Here is a 19,046-nt window from a genome sequence, read left to right as displayed (position 1 = left end):
CACAAAGAAGCAATCCTCTTTGTCTTCCAGAGCCAGTTAGTCTTCTACTAGACTTTTCCTACTCTGCTATTTTTAGATCTTAAAGATCAAGTATATCAGAAACAGTTCCCTGACATCTCTTGAAAGTGATTTCTAATTTCCATATTAATAAAAAAATAGCTTTCCATTTCTTCAGTCCTATTCACACAAGAAGAAAAGGGGATTAGATTGTATTGACAGCTGTAAAGCAATTAAAGTGTACACATGAAATTCCCAGGAAACCTAATCATGACTGTAGTCTTTGAGATGCAAAGGGAAAAGCTCACTGTGTCTATTTATTTGCTTCACTCTTTTGGAGGAAGAGGGAGCAGCTGGGGAATACAGGTTTTTTGTTTTTTTTTTTAATAGAGGTAAAATTCACATAACCTAAAATTAACTTTTTTAAATTGTGGTAATATGTATGCAACATAGCATTTCCCATTTTAACAGCTTTTTAGTATACAATTCAGTGGTATTGATTATGCTACCATCACCACCACCTATTACCAAAGCTTTTCCGTTACCCCAAACAAAAACTTTGTACCCATTAAGCAGTAACTCTCCATTTCGCTTCCCCACAGCCCCTGATAGCCTCTAACCTAGTTTTTGTCTTTGTGGATTTGCTTATTCTAGATATTTCACATAAGTGGAATTATATTGTATTTGTCCTTTTGTGTCTGACTTACTTAGCATAATGTTTTCAAGTTTCATCCATGTTGTAGCATGTGTCTGTACTTCATCCCTTTTTATGGCTGCGTAATATTCTATGCATGTCCGTACTACATTTTGTTAATCCATTCATTTGTCAGTGGACACTTGGGTAGTTTCCACCTTTTATTGTCATGAATAATGCTGCTGTCTCATTGGTGTACAAATATCTGTTTGAGTCCCTATTTTGAATTCTTGGGCAGGTGTACATTGAGGAGTGGTATTGCTCGATCATATGGTAATTCTGTGTTTAACTTTTTTGAAGAAACTATCAAACTGTTTTCCACAGCAGCTGTACCATGTTACATTCCCACCAGCAATGCATGAGAATTCCAGTTTCTCCACATTTTTATTTCTCCACACTTTTTATTTTCCTTGTTTTTGGTTTGTTTGTTTGCTTGTTTTAAATCACAGCCAAACTGATGAGTGTGACGTGGTTATTCCTTTTGCTCTTGACCTTCAAGGAATATAAATACAGAAGGGGCAAACTTATTTCCAGGGACCAAGCCATAGTCATTTGGTAGGTGTTGGAAGGTGCTGCTTTTGGGATTCCAGTCCCAGTTCCACTGCTGACTTGCTGAATAATCTTAGCCAAAAAGTTACTTCAATTCTGTGTCCTTATCTACAAAGTGGGGGAAATAACATTAGGGTTGTTTGGAAGCTCAAATGAAATAACAGGTGTGAAAATACCTTTTGTATGAGCAATGGATTAAATGTGCATGGTGTATAATTTCAACTCAATAAACTTTACACCCTGTGAACTTCAGCGGATCCAGGCAGCCTTAGAGAGGACGAGGACCTGGAATGCTCTGTGCTCATTTGGGAGGGGCATAACCCAACAGGAGAGGCTTTGGCTTTTGCTAGGAGGAGACTGTTCAAGAAGGGAGTAGCCACAAATGACAAGTGCTGGTGTGACCTGTAGCACATTTAGTCTAATATTAGGTAGCCTAAAACAGAAATGTAAGGAGGCTGCTTACTTTCTCATCCATTCTGGGCTTAAATCGTGTCTATCCTACCCATGATGATACCTAGAACAAATATCAGGAGAGATGCTGTAGTCCTGGACAAAAGTATTAGTTGAAAATGTTTGAACTCACACTCTGGAATTAGGACCATATTCTCTGTGGTTAACTTTATCAAAAATATATTGAACAAACAATAAAGGTTATATACTAGGGATAAGAAAGCTATCGTTTCCATTTTAAAAGTGAAAATACATTCATTCATTTGATGTATAACTATTGAATGCCTGGTAAGTGCCATGCACAGTTGTATGCACTGGGAAGATAGCAGAGATCAAAACAGAGGCCCTGATCCCAAGAAGCTCACATTATAGTGGTAGGAGACAGACAGTGATCAAATAAATAAGTAAATATGTAGCATGCTGGGTCGTTAAGTGCTGTTAAGAAAAATCAAGCAGGTTAAGAAGCACAGAGAGTGAGGAAAGTTGAGAGCACTATTTTAGAAGGTGTAATGTGAGTTTTAAGCGGAGTTCCAGGAAGAGGGAAACAGGAAGTGTAAAGGCTCTGAGTTGGGCCAGTGTTTGACATATTTGAGCAACAGGGAGGAGGCCAGTATGGCCAGAGTAGATTAGCACAGGGGCAGACAGTAGGAGATGAGGTTAGAGAGGTAGCAAGGGCTGAGACGGATCGTTAAAAAACTGTTTTGACTTGCACCGAAATCGTCATTGGAAATTACTGTGGTGCTTAAGCGGAGGAATTAGATGATCTTGATACTTTATCAGGATCACTCTGGCCACTGTGTAAAATAGACTGTAGGAGATTAAGGGTAGAAGCAGGGAGACTAGTTATGAAACTAGTATAATAATCTAGGTGAGAAATAATTATGACTTGGACCAGGATAGTAAGTATTAAGGCAATGAGATGAGGTATGGTCAGATTTGGAATATATTTTGAATTATATATATTTATATCCATTTACTGATAGATTGAATGTGGATAAGAGAAAGAAGGGAGTCAAGGATGATTCTAAAGTTTTTAGCATGAGCATCTGGAAAAATGAGTTGTCATCTGCAGATACAGGAAAAAAAACTGCAGGAACAGATTTTGAAGGAGGGGGAAGGTTAGGAGGTAAAAATTTGTTTTTGAGTCTAAGTTTGAGATAATAATAGCTAATTTTGTCAGAAGGTCTTTAGTCCTTTAGGGTCTTAACCAATTTAATACTTCTAGCAACCTGTTAAGTAAATAATATTTTTAGTCCCATATTACAGATAGGAAAACTGTAAGGCACAGAGAGGTTACGTAACTGGCCCAAGATCACACAAATAATTAGTGATGTTGCTGGGATTCAAACCTAGGGAGTTCAGCTCCGGAGTACACACTCTTAACCAATCTACCATCTTCTTTGATGTCTAGCATACATCCAAGTAGAGACGATGAACAGGCAGTTTGATACTATATGAATCAGGAGTTCAAAAAAGAAGTCCAGTCTAGCATTATAAAACTTGGGCATAATCAATGGATAGATGAAACTAGAAAGGTTGGCTGGGGCCAATTACCATAAAGGGAAAGATGGTCAGAAGATGACAAACTGATCAGCTCAGCCTTCAAAAGATACCCTGTTCGCTCAGTTTTGGTTAACCCATTAGTTCTACTCCTCAGAGCCAATGAGGATATAAGTCAAGCCACTGCTCTAAATGCTACTCTCTGTGCTTCTGCCTGGAATGTCCTTCCTCCTCTCTCTGCCTCCAGGGACACCTGGTGTCCAGCATAATCCCTAGCAGACAATAGGGACTAAGTAAATGATGGTTAGTGAAGGGCCTCCTCGGTCTACTCCCTGTATTCCTCTCATGGCAGTTTCCAGGCTAGATTCTAACTGTCCACTCACCTTTCTCGCCCTCTTAATTCCAGGGATCCTGTTGGATTTGTTTGTTTTGTTTTTAAACCACTCACAGCTCCAGAAGACAACTCCTTTGCTTTAGTTTCCTAGGTTGGTCAAAGCAGGTACCTTGAAGTCGTTCTGCTTAAACTATAGGAATTTATTTGCTTACAGTTAGAGTCCTGGAAAAGGTCCAAATCAAGACCTCATTAAGGCGATGCTTTCTTCCCAAAGACTGCCTGCCAGTGATCCTTGGCTTCTCTGCCACATGGGAAGGCACATGGCGGCATATGCTGGTCTCTCCTTTCTCTTTTGGGTTTCATGGATTTCGGCTTCTTTCTTCCATGGCGCATGCTCTTTCTCTCTCTCCATTCGGTTTATCAAGGACTCCAGTAAGAGCATTAAGACCCATCCCGAATGAGATGGGTCACACCTTAACTGAAGTAGCCTCATCAAGGGGTCCTACTTACAATGGGTCCACACCCACAGGAATGAGTTGGATTTAAGAACGTGTTTTTCTGGGGTATATACAGCTTTAAACCACCACACCCTGTTTTCACTGAGTACCTTATTCTCTGCCTTACGTGCTAGGCACTAGGGATGCAAGCATCATTAGCAACAGAAGCAGCAAAAGAGTAATATCGGCTGGGGACAAAGAAACAAAATTAACAAAATGAAATGAGAACTAGGAAAGGAGTGGGGAGGAAGCCTAGCTTGCCTAAAATGCCCTTCTTGGACAGAGAAAGTTAATATTGGGAAAAGGGTGTTCTCTACTGGCCACAAGGGCTATCAGCCACTCTGTATTTGAGAAGCTCGGGTGCTTGCTGTCCAGGTGGACTGGAGGAGAGGGTAGTATGTGTTCATATTTGGGAACGGGAAGGAGGGACTGGCCAAGGGCTACTATATGCAGGCAAATGAGACACAGCTGTGCCTTCAAGGAGCTTACGGTTTGGGGAGGGGGAGGCAGGATGGGAAATGTAAACAAACGATTGAAGTATAGTGTGATAAGTCTATAATTTGGACATGCGTGTGTCTTCAAATTTGTTCTGTTCTCAAGGGTAGAAGCTACAGGTAGGCAGAGTTCAGTGCAGTTTGAGAAAGCCCTCCATTTCACAGTGCAGTGGGGGGTCTCAGGAAGGAAGGCATCCACTGTTGGCAGAGAGATAGGGGCTGGGGCTCATTGATCTCATGAGGATGTTATAGAGGAGGCACTAGCCTCAAATGTGAAGTTGGACTAAAGGGCCTTTAAGATGCTTTTTAATCTTAGCAATCTGTGAGCCTAAATCCCTTCCTCTCTCTGGCCTAGGGATGTCACATGTAAAATGAAGAGGGGAGGGTTGGACCAAATAAAGCCCTAAAAAGCCCTAAAAAGTGCTCCCATTCTATGATATCTGCCAAATTCAGGTGAACTGAAAATAATTCTACTTGGAAACATTGAAGGAAAATCCTGTAATTGCCTCTAAAATAAGAAACAGCTGAAATGACAGAACAGGTGTATGATTACCTGTGACTGCACAGACACTCACATAAGCAGAATACAAATTTCAGCCATGAGATTGGATCCCTTAACTTCCCAGATTAACCCCTGACATTCTTCTTGAGAAGTGGCAGGCTGCTGTGTTGCTAATTAAGTGGCAATAACTTGGCTACCTCAGTTTTGAAATCAGAAGGATTAGAGTAAAGAGAGATGGAATGAAGGTTCTTTGGAGTTGGAAAGGATTTAGGGGGAGGCATATTAACAAAGATATAGTACTAAAACTGCAGTATTTACAATTCCCAAAGAAGCTTTTAGGGATTTAGGGATTTAATCTTTGACTCTTAAAATCAGCTTTCCACTGTCATTAAAAAAAAAACGAGCATTAAAAAAAAAAAATCAGGGATACAGCCACTTGCCCACTGCCAGTGGAAGTACAGATTAATACAGTCTTTCTGTAAAGCAGCGTGGCAGAGTATGTGACTAGTCTCAGCAGGTCACTTTTTATCACCTTCACTGCTGTTGCTCTGATATGAGCCCCCTTATCTATTGCCAGAAGTTTGCAATAGCCTCCTAACTGCTTCTCTAACCTTGCCGCGTTATAGACCGTTTTCAACACAGCAATCAGTGACCCTTTTCAGACATAAGTCAGATCATGTTCTTCTGCTCAAAACTCTGCCATAGCTTCTGATTTCACCCAGAGTAAAAGTCCAAGTCCTTGCAGTAGCCTAGAAGGCCCTCCATGAACTATCCAGCCCTTTATGTCTCTGACTTCCTCTACTACTACTGTCTCCCTTGTTTTCTCCACTCCAGCCACACTGGCTTCTTTGCTGTTCCTTGGACACACCCATTATGCTCCCAACTCAGAGCCTTTGTACTTGTCTGAAATATTATTCCTTCAGCCATCTCCTTGGTTAATTCAATCATTTCCTTCATGTCTTTGCAAAAATCTTACCTTCTCAGATATGTCACCGTATTTATTACTGCATTGCCCTCTCCCCAATCCTTTGGCACTCCTGATGCCCTTTACCCTGCCTCCTTTATCTTTTTGATAGCACTTAAGACTATGTTTATGTTAATTGTTTATCTACCTTCTCCCATCCCCTTAGAAAGGGAGTTCCACAAAAGCAGGGATCTTGGTTTTGTTCACTGATAGAAATCCCTAGAATAGTGTATGGCACATAGTAGATACTCTGGTATTTGTTGGATGGATAAACTTTTAAAATAACCCTACCCTTTGACTAGAAATCTCATTTCTAAAACTCTTTCCTAAAGAAATAATCAGAGATGTGTCAAAGATTTATTTAAAAGATTGTTCTCATAGCTTCATTTTTAATAATGAAAAATTGCAAACAACCTAAATGTCTAAATCACTTGCTATATCTACATTATGGAATAAAAAACATTAAAAATAATGTTTTTGAAGAATATGTAATTACATGGGAAAATTCTTATAATGTTAAAGTGAAAAGAGTAGGATGTAAAACTGTATGTTATAAACAGTGATAGGCTGGAGTAGGCTCTCTAGAGCCGAGTGTGAGCAAGCATCTCTTCCCAACTGCTCATTCAGTGATATTGGTAGCTTGAAATTGACCATGGTGGGAGGATTTACACCAAGGAAATTGGCAAACACTACAAAGCAGTGCTTTCCCCCACCTCCTTGAGCCAATTGTTGAATACTTACCATCATGCCACTGAATATATGTGTATGAAAATGCATAGAAGCCGCCGGCGCACTGCGAGGTGCCCGGCAGAGGAAGCACGGATCCAACACCTTCAAATGAAGCTTGCGGGCTGAGCCCGCGCAACCACTCTTCTCCCTAGCTCCACTTTGCCATCACCCGCACTCCAGGTTCGACTCTCCATGAAGAGGGATGCACTTCTGTATGGGCAGCACCTGGCTCAGTGCTCACCAGCCTACTTTGCAGACAAATTCATCACCCTCCCCCCAACATGGGACAGAACCCCCAAGACGAATGAGCCTTCCTGGCAACATGGGACATGGATTCCAGGAATGAGCCTGACCCTGGCATCGAGGGATTGAGAATGCTTTTTTGACCAAAAGGGGGAAAAGAAAGGCAACAAAATAAGGTTTTAGTGGCTGAGAGAATTCACATAGAGTCAGTAGGCTGTCCTGGAGGTTACTCCTATGCAAGCTTCACCTTGATATGCCAAGTGACCACAGTTATGATAAGCCCAAGTCAACAGTAGTCTCGAAAACCTTAAAGAATACCTGGATCCCTATTTGAGATTCTATAAAAGTTTTACTCACTAAGTTTATTCTTCAGAAACTTAAATCCTTCAGAGAGCTCCTATGCCAGCTAAGTCCCAAAACCCAAAAGCAATAGCCTCTTGAAGAACATCAACTAGATGTATCCCCTTTGCTCATAAAGTTGACACTCCTTTTCAACATTAACAGGTTAGGGTGGGCAGTGACCCACTTCAGACATCCTGAAGATCGGAAAAGCAATAAAACTAGAGGAAGGGGTAGGGACAAACAAGAAGAAATTTAACAAAGGCTTATGAATACTGAATCTTTATATAATTTTCTTTTTCTTGGTTGCTGGGTATTAGAATAGCTACAAGGAAAGAATTGAAATGGTGGGACTGTAACCCATAACATCCTTTGAAATTTGTTCTATAGCTACTTGTTAAATTGTAATTTGAAAGCTATACCTTTTTGTATATATGTTATATTTCACAATAAGGAAATAACTGAAATTATGGTACTGTAACTCATAACAACTTTGGAAATCTGTATATCTACTTGTTAAATCAGTATCTTTGAAAGATATTACCTTTTTGTATATATGGTTTATTTCATAATAAGGAAATAACTGAAACTGTGGGACTGTAACCTATAATATTCTTTGAAATTTGCTAATTACTTGTTTAATTGCACTTGGAAAGTTATCACTTCTGTGTATATATGTTATATTCTACAATAAAAAATATGATTAAAAAATGCATAGAAAATTATCTGGAAGGATAGATGCTAAATTGTTAATGGCATTACCTCCGGCGTGGAGAGGAGTGTTATGTCAGGAGTGTGAAAGGCAACGTACACTTTTTACCATACACACTTCTATATTGTTTGAAATTTTTACACTGAGCGACCGACATAAATTTCTCCTATCACTTTTCAAAAATAGATTTAAAAATCTTCGGGCCAAAGGGTAAAGGACAATACTGTGTTTTAAAACTTCAACTTCCATGGGAGATCAAGGGAAGAGATGTTTAGTTGGTGCAGGGTCTATATTTCCTAAACAGTGTCACTCATACAGTTTGTTCAAATACCATAATTACATGGAATTTTGAATAGGAAGTGAGACCTGGTAGGTTTGTATAGGCTAGTGTGAAATAACAACACATCCTAAAGTAATTTGGGCAGAGAATAAAAATATATATGCTGGGCCTCCCTGAGGAGCTGGAGGGAAATGCAGAGGTGTCAGACTTCCTCACCTGGATTGTTGCTGATGTTCTCACAAACATTGAGGACTGGCAGTTTGTCATGCCAAGCCCTCTACCTTGGGACTTGCCCTTATGAAGCTCGTTACTACAAAGGAGAGGCTAAACCTGCTTATAATTGTGCCTAAGAGTCTCCCCCTGAATACCTCTTTGTTGCTCAGATATGGCCCTCTCTCTCCAGCTAACCCAACTCAGCAGGTGAACTCACTGCCCTCCCCACTACGTGGGACCTGACACCCAGGGGTGTAAATCTCCCTGGCAATGCAGAATATGACTCCCAAGGATGAATCTGGACCTGACATCATGAGGTTGAGAACATCTTCTTGACCAAAAGGGGGATGCGAAATGAAATAAAGTTTCAGGGGCTGAGAGATTCCAAATGCAGTTGAGAGGCCACTCTGTTGGTCATTCTTACACACTATATAGATAACGCATTTTAGATTTTAATGCATTGAAATAGCTAGAAGTAAATACCTGAAACTAACAAACTGCAACCCAGTAGCCTTGACTCTTGAAGACAGTTGTATAGCAATGTAGCTTACAAAGGGTGACAGTGTGATTGTGAAAGCCTTGTGGATCACACTACCTTTATCCAGTGTTTGGATGGATGAGTAGAAAAATGGGGACAAAGACTAAATGAAATATAGGGTGGGATGGGGGATGATTTGGGTGTTCTTTTTTACTTTTATTTTTTATTCTTATTTTTACTTTTTCTGGTATAAGGAAAAAGTTCAAAAAATAGACTGGGGTGACAAATGCACAACTATATGATGGTACTGTGAACAGTTGATTGCACACCATAGATGATTGTATGATATGTGAATGTATCTCAAAACTGAATTTTAAAAAAAGAAAAAATCTGCACTTGTTGGGGTTGTGGGATTGTAGCTTTTCTTCTCAGAAGCTAAAAGCTGTTCACATATACTATCTAAAATGGCCCATGAAGAAACTGAAGGCCAAGCCTAGGACTTGGATTCTGTTTCCTCAGAAATTTGCTTTTCTTCTTGCTCAACTAAATGGGGCTTTCCTTGTCTCTTTATAGGTTACCCCACAGCCTATCCGGCAGCCGCCCCTGCTTACAATCCCAGCCTATATCCTACCAATAGCCCCAGTTATGCTCCAGGTAAGGAGAAAGTGAGGGCAGCAGTGGTGAGTGGGGTAGGAGATGGGGCTCCATGTGGAAAAACAAACCCACCTGCTGGCCTTTCCCTGTCTTTAATTGCTCTGAGCTCAGTCTGTTCAGGCCTGATTGTCCTTGGAGTCCCCTATGGGAACTGCGGGGCAAATCCGCCTCAGGGTGGGGGTGGGAGTAGAGTCCCTTCCATTCTTCTTGGGGCTTCAGGCCCGTTTCTCCTCTGTTGGAATGTCCAAAACATGCACTTCTCACAGAATGTCCAAATCTGTTCTTTGCTCAGTTTCCCCTGAGGCTGCCATTGGGAAACACACATGCACACACAAATAGCATGTTTCCTGGATGTGGATTTGGAAGAGAGTGAGAGACTTGCCACCAGAGTTTGGTAAAGAGCTCACTTTGAAAAGTGAAGTGAGCTTCTTGTTTTTAAAAGATAAAAAAGGCCCAACACTCTAGAAAGAGGTTGAAATAGGTTTGAAAACCTTAAAAGTTTGTTCTGTTTTGGACCAGGAATGGTGCCAGGTCTTCCCACTAATCTTAACTGCCCCCGCCTGCTCAAGGAGCAGGAGAAAGAGGATGGGCTCTGCAGTTAGGAAGTCCTGGGTTTGCACCCTGAGTATTCAACTCAATAGCTGTGAGACTTTGGGCAAGTCACCTCACCTCTCTGAGGAATATAACTACCTACCTTAGGGATGTAGATGGAAATATGTAAATTTCTCTTCATTTGCTTGACAACTATTTATCTCTTGAATGTTCTCCACACTGGAATAGAAAAATGGAAGGATGCTATCTTTGCCTGAAGGAGCCTACAGTCCAGTATGATCCTGGTCTGTTAATAAATTCATTGCTGTAGTGTGATAAATTTTGTAAAAGAAATACTTATAAGAAGAGAGAAGGCAGAGGAGGGAATAACAGTCTGCTTGGGGGTGAAAGTGTAGAGAAAGCTTCACAGAGGAGCTACCAAGGGAGATTTGAGAGAGAAGTAGTTATTTTAAGCCCACAAGGAAGGGTTGCCATTCTAGGCATAGTATGGCTGGGCAAAGGCATGGAGATGTGAGAACATGACACTGGAATGGGAATGACTGAAGCATAGAATGTGAGGGGTGCTAGATGAAGCAGAACTGCAGATGTACAGAGGCCAGATCCGAAAAGGCCTTGAATATCATGATGTAATGCTTCCTTTTTCTTGTTTAGTAATTGTTATTGTAGAATTAGAAAGCTTGAAAGGACCTCAGATGCTCCAGTTCAATCCTGTCTCCTGGCAACAGCGGTCAGAGAGGAGCAGTGTTCAGTCCTGCAAAGGCACATGGGCAAGAGCCCTTGGCAGGTCTCCTGTCTCGGTCCCATGCTTTGCTCAGTGAAATCCAGTACTCATTCCATTGCTATTCCCTTTCTTCTGGGACATTTAAAGGAAAGAAGAACATGGGCTATGTCAGAAGACCTAGATTTGACTCCTGATTCTGTTATTTCCTAGATGAGCAACCTTAAAGTCTTCTGAACTCTGAACCTCAGTTGCCCCATCTAAAGTAGGAATTATATTATAATCACATTATACAAACACACACATCATCAAGTTATCAGACAGCCCCCTCTTCTTTTAGCAAACAAGAACTTTTTCATACAAATAAGTGACATTAACCTCTAAAGTGCTTACGTAGATGTGTCATTCCACAGTGCCTGAGGCACTATGGTGGAAGATACTACCTGGGATTCAAACTTGAGGAGGCTGCATTTGCTGCCCTCAGAGAGCATATGAGGGGGATCAGTGACACATGGGCAAAAAACCTATAATGGTAGCTCAGCATTGATATTTTATTTTATATTTACTTTTAATCAGTAAAAGAGAAAATACTTCCCAAAAGATCAATAATAGGAGGCACACTCAATAAAAACTATAGAAATTCTAATTAAGTGCTTAATCAAATTTGGCAAGTTCTAAAAACCTATGGTGATTTTGGTTATCAAGTTTATCATGGTATATAAATGATTTAAATCTAAATCTATGATATCAGTGGATTTGTTTTGTAAACTATCCAGTCTAAAATAAAATGAGGTAAGTTGTTGCAAAAGGTAAGATCAGGAGTGAAGAAGATTCATTGTCTTCATAGTCAGGAGGCCATCAGTGACCTCACTGGAAGCAATATCAGTGAGGTGCTGAGGCTGGAAACTAGACTGCAGTGACGTGGAGAATGAAAAAGATTTAGCAGATATAGACTACTCTTACAAGAAGCTTAGCTGCAAGGGAAAGGAGAACAAGAGGGCATTGACTAGAAGGAAATGTGGGGTTAAAGGAGGGCTTTTGGGGGTGTGAACATAATTAAGTAAGTACTGATGGGAGAGGACAGGTCAGAGAAGCAGGAGAAAGGGTGCCAGATGGAGTCAGGTCCCCAAGAAGGCTGAGGTGCTGGTGGGAATTCCAGAACTCATTCTCTTCTTTGTTTGGGGGAGCTGAGTGGCAGGTAGAGGTAGAAAGCAGCTCTTCCTCTCAGTCTAAAGAAGTCTTAGAAGGATGTGCTTAGATTAAATTGCTTGGTGGAATGTGAAGAGTTCTTATCTGATGTCCTTGATTTAAGGTGAGCAGGGATAGAGGAAGGTTCTGAAGGAAAGAGGTGAAGATATGGAAGAAGCCTCACTGGAAGGAGTGGGAAAGGAAACCACCAAAAGATAACACCTGCCGTGTAACGTTGGAGCCCCAGCTGAAGGTGGAAACCGTGAATTTGTCAAGCTCTAATCCCCAGTACTGGGGGATTTTCTCATCAAATTCAGCACTTCTGGCAATAGATTGTGGGATTGTTTTAGGATTAGAGTTTGTCTAGAAAGATGCGATGGGAATAAATAACTAACATTTACTGAATGGTTCTTTTGTGACAAGCACTATTTTAAGCTCTTTATGGATGTTAATTTGTTTTATATCACAACAAACCTTTGAGGTTAGTACTGCTGTTGTTGCGATTTCCCACATGGGAAAACTAAATGTTAGAGAAGTTAGGTAACCAGCCCAAAGATCCAAACCCAGGCATCCTGCCACCAAGCCCACCAAGCCCTATTTGCTATATTATAGTTGAGGGATTTGGCCAGAGAGATTGAGGTGTTGGATGAGAGCAACTAGGCTAGAGAGGGAAGGGAGAACAGATTGGAGGAGGCTGACACTGAAAACAATGGAGGAATCCAAAAACTCATGGCATATGTGAAGTATTCATTAAATTTTAATTTTAAAACAAAAAATCAGCCCTCATTTAACTTGATTTTCTCCCATTTTATGTTTTGGAAAGTCACATATTTCTAAACTTTCAGCAAACTAACCCAGACCATTTTCTTAGAAACCCACAAAATCCACAGGAGAGGGAGTTAACATATTGTATTGGCCCCAAACTGGGAGTTAGAACACTAACGTTGCCACTGATTTTGGTGTGATCTTAGGCAGGTCCCTTTCCCTTTTGAGTTAAAAAGGGAAAACACACTCTCACACACACTGGGTCTGTTTTGTATGTTGGGATGCTGGCCTCTGCATGGAGCAGTTCTCACTGCACCGAGGGAGCCCATGCCATGGAGGAACTGGCTCAAGGTCAGAGAGTCAGAGTAGGTTACTCGCCATCTCCTGCCAGAACCAGCCCATTTGGATACAAAGAGGTGCCCGCAAGCGGGAGCCTGCAAAGGAGGCAGGCTCCTAGGTTTAGATTTCTCTCAGCTGCTTCAAGGAGACCAAGAAGTTGCTTCAGAGAGCTATTTTTAGCTGTTCTGAGTACCTCAGATGTCATCTGTCCAGGATGCAGGAAAACATTTCACTCTTTTATTGGTTCTGAAAGCAATGTGGGTACTTGGAGCTTTTTTCCAAGCTCTTAATGTCTTCAGGGATCTTATTTAAGAACTGTTTGGCCCTGCAGGAGGCAGGAGCCAACTGAGACTTAGTTTTCAGAATGTGGAGACCAAAAAGTGTGGGATATTAATGGCAATCTGACTTGAAAACGAAGGAGAAGGAAAAAAAGGATAGCTATACAGATCGAAATGAAATACTTCCTCACTACAAATCTGTTTAGATTTTCTTGCATTTTCATCTGTTGTCTCAGTTGATCTCTTAGAAGTACTAATATTTTTTCTCCTTTTTGCATATGACAAACTAGGGAAGGGCAGGGGGAAGGATTTTCTGTTTTCTGAACCTCTGTCATGTTCTAGGCACTGTGCAAGACATGTTACAGATGTTCTTTAATTTTCACCTCAGCCTTCTGAATTTGAGCTTCTTGCCTCCAATTTTGCTTAGAGAGGCTAAATAATTTGTGCAAAGTTACACAGCTAAAAAGCAGTAGTGCTGGGATTCAAACCCAATCTGTTTGACCCTGCAGCCTGTACTCCTTATACAGCACCACACTCTCCCAGAGGCTTCAGAGAATGAAGTGCCTCGTGTTGGTCCTAGCTCTCTGGGGATTTACAGATAGCTCCTCAGAGGCAAAAGATTGTGATTTTGTTGCTTAACATTCACTGCCTGTAGCACATAAAGGTTTGTCATGTGAAGTCCTTCTGCAGTACTTGGGAGAAGCAAAGAGCAGGAGGTTGGACTTGTCCACAGTTAGACAGCTTCTAGGTCATCAGCTTGGAAGGTACCACGGCATCCAGGGAGGTACCCCTCAGTGAATGGGCTTCCCTGGATGGCAAGTCTGTCACCCCCCTCCAGGGTTAGGGGCACTTCGCACCCTATGGATTCACTGTTTCTTGTGCAGCCCAGGGAAAACTGCTATCTCAAGACAAAGTCTGTTTGTGTTACTGCATTGTGTACCAATCTTTGCACAGATTCTTAGTGGTAATTTCAACTAACATTTCTATCCAACAGAGTTTCAGTTCCTGCATTCAGCTTATGGTAGGAAAGCTATTTTTCCTCATCTGTATTACAGCCTATGAATGTGTTATCTTGTAACAGTGGTAGACCCCTTCTCCTTTCCTCCCCAAATCCCATCCACTAGGCTTGGGCTCCCCGCAGGTGGCTCAGTAGCAGTTCCTAAAGCATGCAGGAACGTGTCTGATGGTGCAAAATCGTGGGTTGGAGACACACATGAACTGTCCCCCAAGACAGCAATGAAGGATCATGGCACTAAAAGGCATCTGTCCTCCTCCTCACCTCTGGAATCCCTATTTCACCTTAACCTGGCTGCTGAATTCAGTCAAACAAATGAACAAAAATTTCTGGGCCTGTATGTGCTCCTCTCTCGGCTTCATGGTAACCCCTGTTGGGGAGTACTTAAATTATACCTGTAAGAACTGAAAAATCCAGTCTGCCCCAGGATCAGATTTTCCACCTCCATGATTGACTTTAGATACAGTCTGTTCTCCTTAGCCCAAATCTTGAGCTCTGGGCTCATTTTCAGGGATGGTAAGAGGTGGGGCCAAGCATGCTGATGAAACAGGGACCAGAGCTGGATTCTCTGGGTAGTGTGGACTCCAGGCCCAAAGCACCACGGGAACTTCTGGGCACCTGTGAGGGTCCCAGCGGTGTAACTTGACTAAGTCCTTTTTGTCATAGACAGGAAGGGACCATGGGAAAGACTTGCCACCCTCACCACCCTCACCTGGGCTGCTCAGGACAATGTTTTCACAAAATCTTCGTACTCTTTCTCAACTTATACCCTTGAATTATTTGGATATTGGAAATTAAATTTGTGTGTAGTGCATCTTTCATGAGATGAGCTATGAAATTTCTCCTTGCCATTTCTGTGGGCTGCGTGATCTTGGGCAATTTACTAATGTTTCTAGACCATAGCTTATAAAAAAGTGTTTTCTATTAGATGATCTCTGAGATCCCTTTAAATGCTACCATTCTGCCCTCTATAATTTTATTATTTTAATTTTGATAGTCACTGACCTGTTTCTTTTATCATTTATAGGGAGACTTTTTTGTTTGCCTTAGGATATATATATAAACTTTGACAGAAGACTCCATAAAGAGTAAGAGAAGCCCTTAGGCTTCCTCACTCTTCCAGTTATAGCATCTGAAATGGAAGTATATAAAGAGTATGTATGGAGCTCTTTTCTTCACAAAATGTTCTGTACTAGGCCCTAAGCTCATCCTCTGAAAATCCAAAGACCAATAAGTCAGGGTCACTGTTCTCAAGGAGCTTACAGTTGAGTTGAATGGGGGAAACACAAGCCAGCAAGTACAAAGGCTTATAAGGATCACGGAGACTATCCAAGTCAACTATGAGAGATACACGAGGAAGTTATGGTCAACGGGTGGAGATCAGAAAAGACTTCAGAGCAGAGGTGAGCCTTCAGCTCATGACTGATTGATGGATTAACACATGTTTGCCAGATGGAAGTTGAGGAAAGACATGCCAGAAACAGTGAGCAGTGTGAGCAAAAACCATGCCATATTCTGGGAATGATAAACAGTTTTTATGGCTGTAGTGTAGGGTTGGAGAGTGAGAATGATGAGAGAGACTAGAGAGGATGAGATCATGGGGGCCTTGAATGCCTGACAAGGAATTCAGACTTTAGCATAAAGGTAGTGGAGAGTCATGGAAAGGTTTTTAGAAGGAAGATTTTGTGACTCGGTTTAAGTCTTAAAAATAGCATTCTGATACAGTTTGTAGGATGGATTGGAGGGTACATGTTTAAAAAACAAATACAACAGTGAGGATACCTGCAGTAGTTCAGGTGAGAGACAATGAGAACTTAAATTAGAACTGTCTGCAATTGTGGGCATGGAAGAGTGGGGAAAGATACCATTATTAGAAACTACAAGACTGGATAACATTTTATTTTTTTTTCTTTACATCAATACTATGAAGTAAGCAGGGAGTGATTATTACTGCCATTTTTATGAGACAACAAAACTGAAGCTTAGAAAGATTAGTGACTTGCCCAAGGTCCCACAGCTAATAAGTGGCAGAGCCCAGGCTAGAACTCGGATTTCCTGACTCAGTACGTTGTTCAGGATGATGGTCCCTTGCTGCCTCTCCTCCTTGTAAATGTGCTTAACAGATTGTTCAAGTGTCAGAGGGCATGAGGGACCCGAATCCGGGGAAGTGAACAACCCAGCACCTCGATGTGGGCAGCATGCTGGTGACTGGGCCCATGGCCTGTCACTGTCAAGAGTTCTCTCTCTTTTTTTAAATCGAGGGGTAACATGTACATAAAGTGCACTAATCTTAAACGTTGAGCTAAATAATGTTTTACGTGTGTGTACATCTGTATTTAACTACCACCCAGTTCAAAGTATAAAACATTTCTAGGAGGTGGTATCTTGGTTGACACCCAAGAGCAAACATGCCTGTGAGAGCAGCCTCCCATATTACCATGCCTCTGAAAACCTCCTCTGGAATTGTCTTTATCCCACAATGGAGCCCTGAATTGCTCCCACCAACAGAATGGGTTACTTTACAACTGTACCTGGAGGAGGAGGATCATACGGTACAACTAACGAGGTCAAGTTGACAGCTAATGTTTGTTGTGTTTTGTTTTTAGCCCTCATATTTATCTAATTTAAATTATTTGAACATAGAGAAGTACAGAAAATGCTAATTTTTGTGTTTTTTGTTTGTTTTTGTTTTTTTTAAATAATGAGACTAGAAGAAAATATCCCTTTTCAGAAACTTGTGTAGTTTAGTTCACTTGATCAGTTGGGAAAGACGTAGTCAAAGGCACAGTTATGCTTGCCTCTTTCCTGGTTAATCTGGAACATTATTTTACCATGTGTGATGCTGTCTTGTTCACTCCCTGGTCGGCGTGTGGCTGTTGCATCCCCAGCTAGCCCATAAGTACCTTGTGTGCAGTGACTGTGACCCACATGTGTTCCCATCCACCTTGGCGCTCCCCTCAGTGCTGAGTACGCTAAGTTTCAGTCACTCTTTGGTTAATTTTTACTTGCTTTAATTGTCACACAGTCCTTGAGGCTAATGTCAGACTTTTGGCTTACAATGAAAATTATGGTAAAGTATGCATCACTTGGGGAAAAAGTTGAAATGAGATGGGACACCAAATTCTCCAAATTCCTTGCAGCCAAATTCAGGCTTCTTGCCCCCTGGTGGAGTTCCCATGGGGTCTTGATTGTGTGGGCTTGCTCAGTCTGACTTTTCAGAGCTACGTTTTACTTTTTAGGGAATTGTTTTGGGCGGCTAGGGAGTTTCCAGCCACTTGGAGTGGCAGAGTCTAAATTCAAAGACAACTTGATAAGATTTTTCAACACTAATTGAATCCTTTATTAATCCTCCCAACCCTGGGGAAAAGAAACCCATGAGGATTGTTTAAAATTGGCTTCTCCTCTCCTGCATTACCTACAGGGTCATGTCTTAGTGTTCTGCAAAGGCTCTGGACTCCTCATGGTAGTTCTGCCATGAATTTTCTTCTGCCAGAATTCTCCTTTTAATGTCACTTTCCTGCCCGTGATTTCCCTCTCATTTCTCAACATCAGCTGTATATGCTGTGGGCCATTAATGCAAGCACAGAGTCAGCCCAGAACAGCTACCCTTCTAGTCTTGGTCCAGAAGAAACGACAGGGTCCTTGACCTCCTCTTCTGGCCCCACTACCTCCATGACTGAACAAACCTGAGGTGTTTCCTCTTACTGTGTCTGACAGGCAGAGGGGATTGTAGAATTTCTCTGGAGGTAGAATTTCCTTTCCAGTTGGAATTTGATAGTATACAGAAATACTTCTCATACCCTTCTCTTACCTTAGCCCTAGGTTAAAATGTTATAGGTATTTCTGGCTATTGCCAATGCAGCCCCACCTCCTGCAAATATGCTTTAAAATGTCCCATATCCACAACTCCCAAGACCTTATTTGAGTGGAAAGGATATTGCTAAAATCCTTCTTTTTATCATAAGTAGAAATTTGAGTCAAGAATGTTTCTCCTCTAGTGTTTGCCTCCTTTGGAATTCTATTTCCCCTCTTCTTCCCCTCAGGATACCATGAAGGTAAGTTTTTTTTAGTCATTCCCCACTTTTAGAACATATGAAGTATCATCCTTCAAATTTCTCAACCTGAACTTTGAGTCAGCTTGCAAAGTCTTTGCACATCGCAAGCTGGGATTCAGCTCTATTTCACACCTACCCCAAGTTTGACATTTACTTTCCTAATGGCCCAAAGGATCATTTCTAACTCGTGAGCAGATATCTCGGGTGGGGCACAGGTAGCACCTCAGCAGGAGATGTTTAAGGTATGTCTATCTGACCCTGGCTGAGTGTACAAGAGAGTTAACAGGGAGTGCCCCACTGGACAAACAGGTTTAGTGCAAGCTCTGCCTCTGTGCCTTTTAAGCTGCCAGGACTGTAGCTCAGTGGCAGTCCAGCAAGCTTCATGTAATGTGGGAATTATTTTTGGGTCCCTCTTAGAAAGCAACTTACTAAATACACCTCCAGATGAGACTTCAGGCATTAAAAACAGGACTCAATTGATCTGGTCCACTACACAGTTAAAGGCGC

At 41.5% G+C, this 19,046-nt stretch overlaps 1 protein-coding gene across 12 annotated transcripts in view; it reads left to right on the top strand.

Moving 5' to 3' along the window:
• Positions 1-19,046, top strand: part of FAM168A (family with sequence similarity 168 member A) — a 263,583-nt gene that overhangs the window by 232,848 nt on the left and 11,689 nt on the right. For 11 of the 12 annotated variants that reach the window (XM_037840576.1, XM_037840569.1, XM_037840574.1 and 8 more), the window contains 2 exons: positions 9,549-9,629; positions 14,464-14,490. In XM_037840576.1, the coding sequence (XP_037696504.1) occupies positions 9,549-9,629; positions 14,464-14,490 (108 nt within the window). The remainder of the gene's footprint in view (positions 1-9,548; positions 9,630-14,463; positions 14,491-19,046) is intronic. The other variant, XM_037840572.1, reaches the window with a different exon arrangement.

This window comes from Choloepus didactylus, chromosome 6 (genome assembly GCF_015220235.1).
Source record: "Choloepus didactylus isolate mChoDid1 chromosome 6, mChoDid1.pri, whole genome shotgun sequence".
NCBI classification, from domain to species: domain Eukaryota; kingdom Metazoa; phylum Chordata; class Mammalia; order Pilosa; family Megalonychidae; genus Choloepus; species Choloepus didactylus.
Note: the sequence above shows the minus strand (reverse complement) of the source record. Positions and strands in the feature narration are given on the sequence as shown.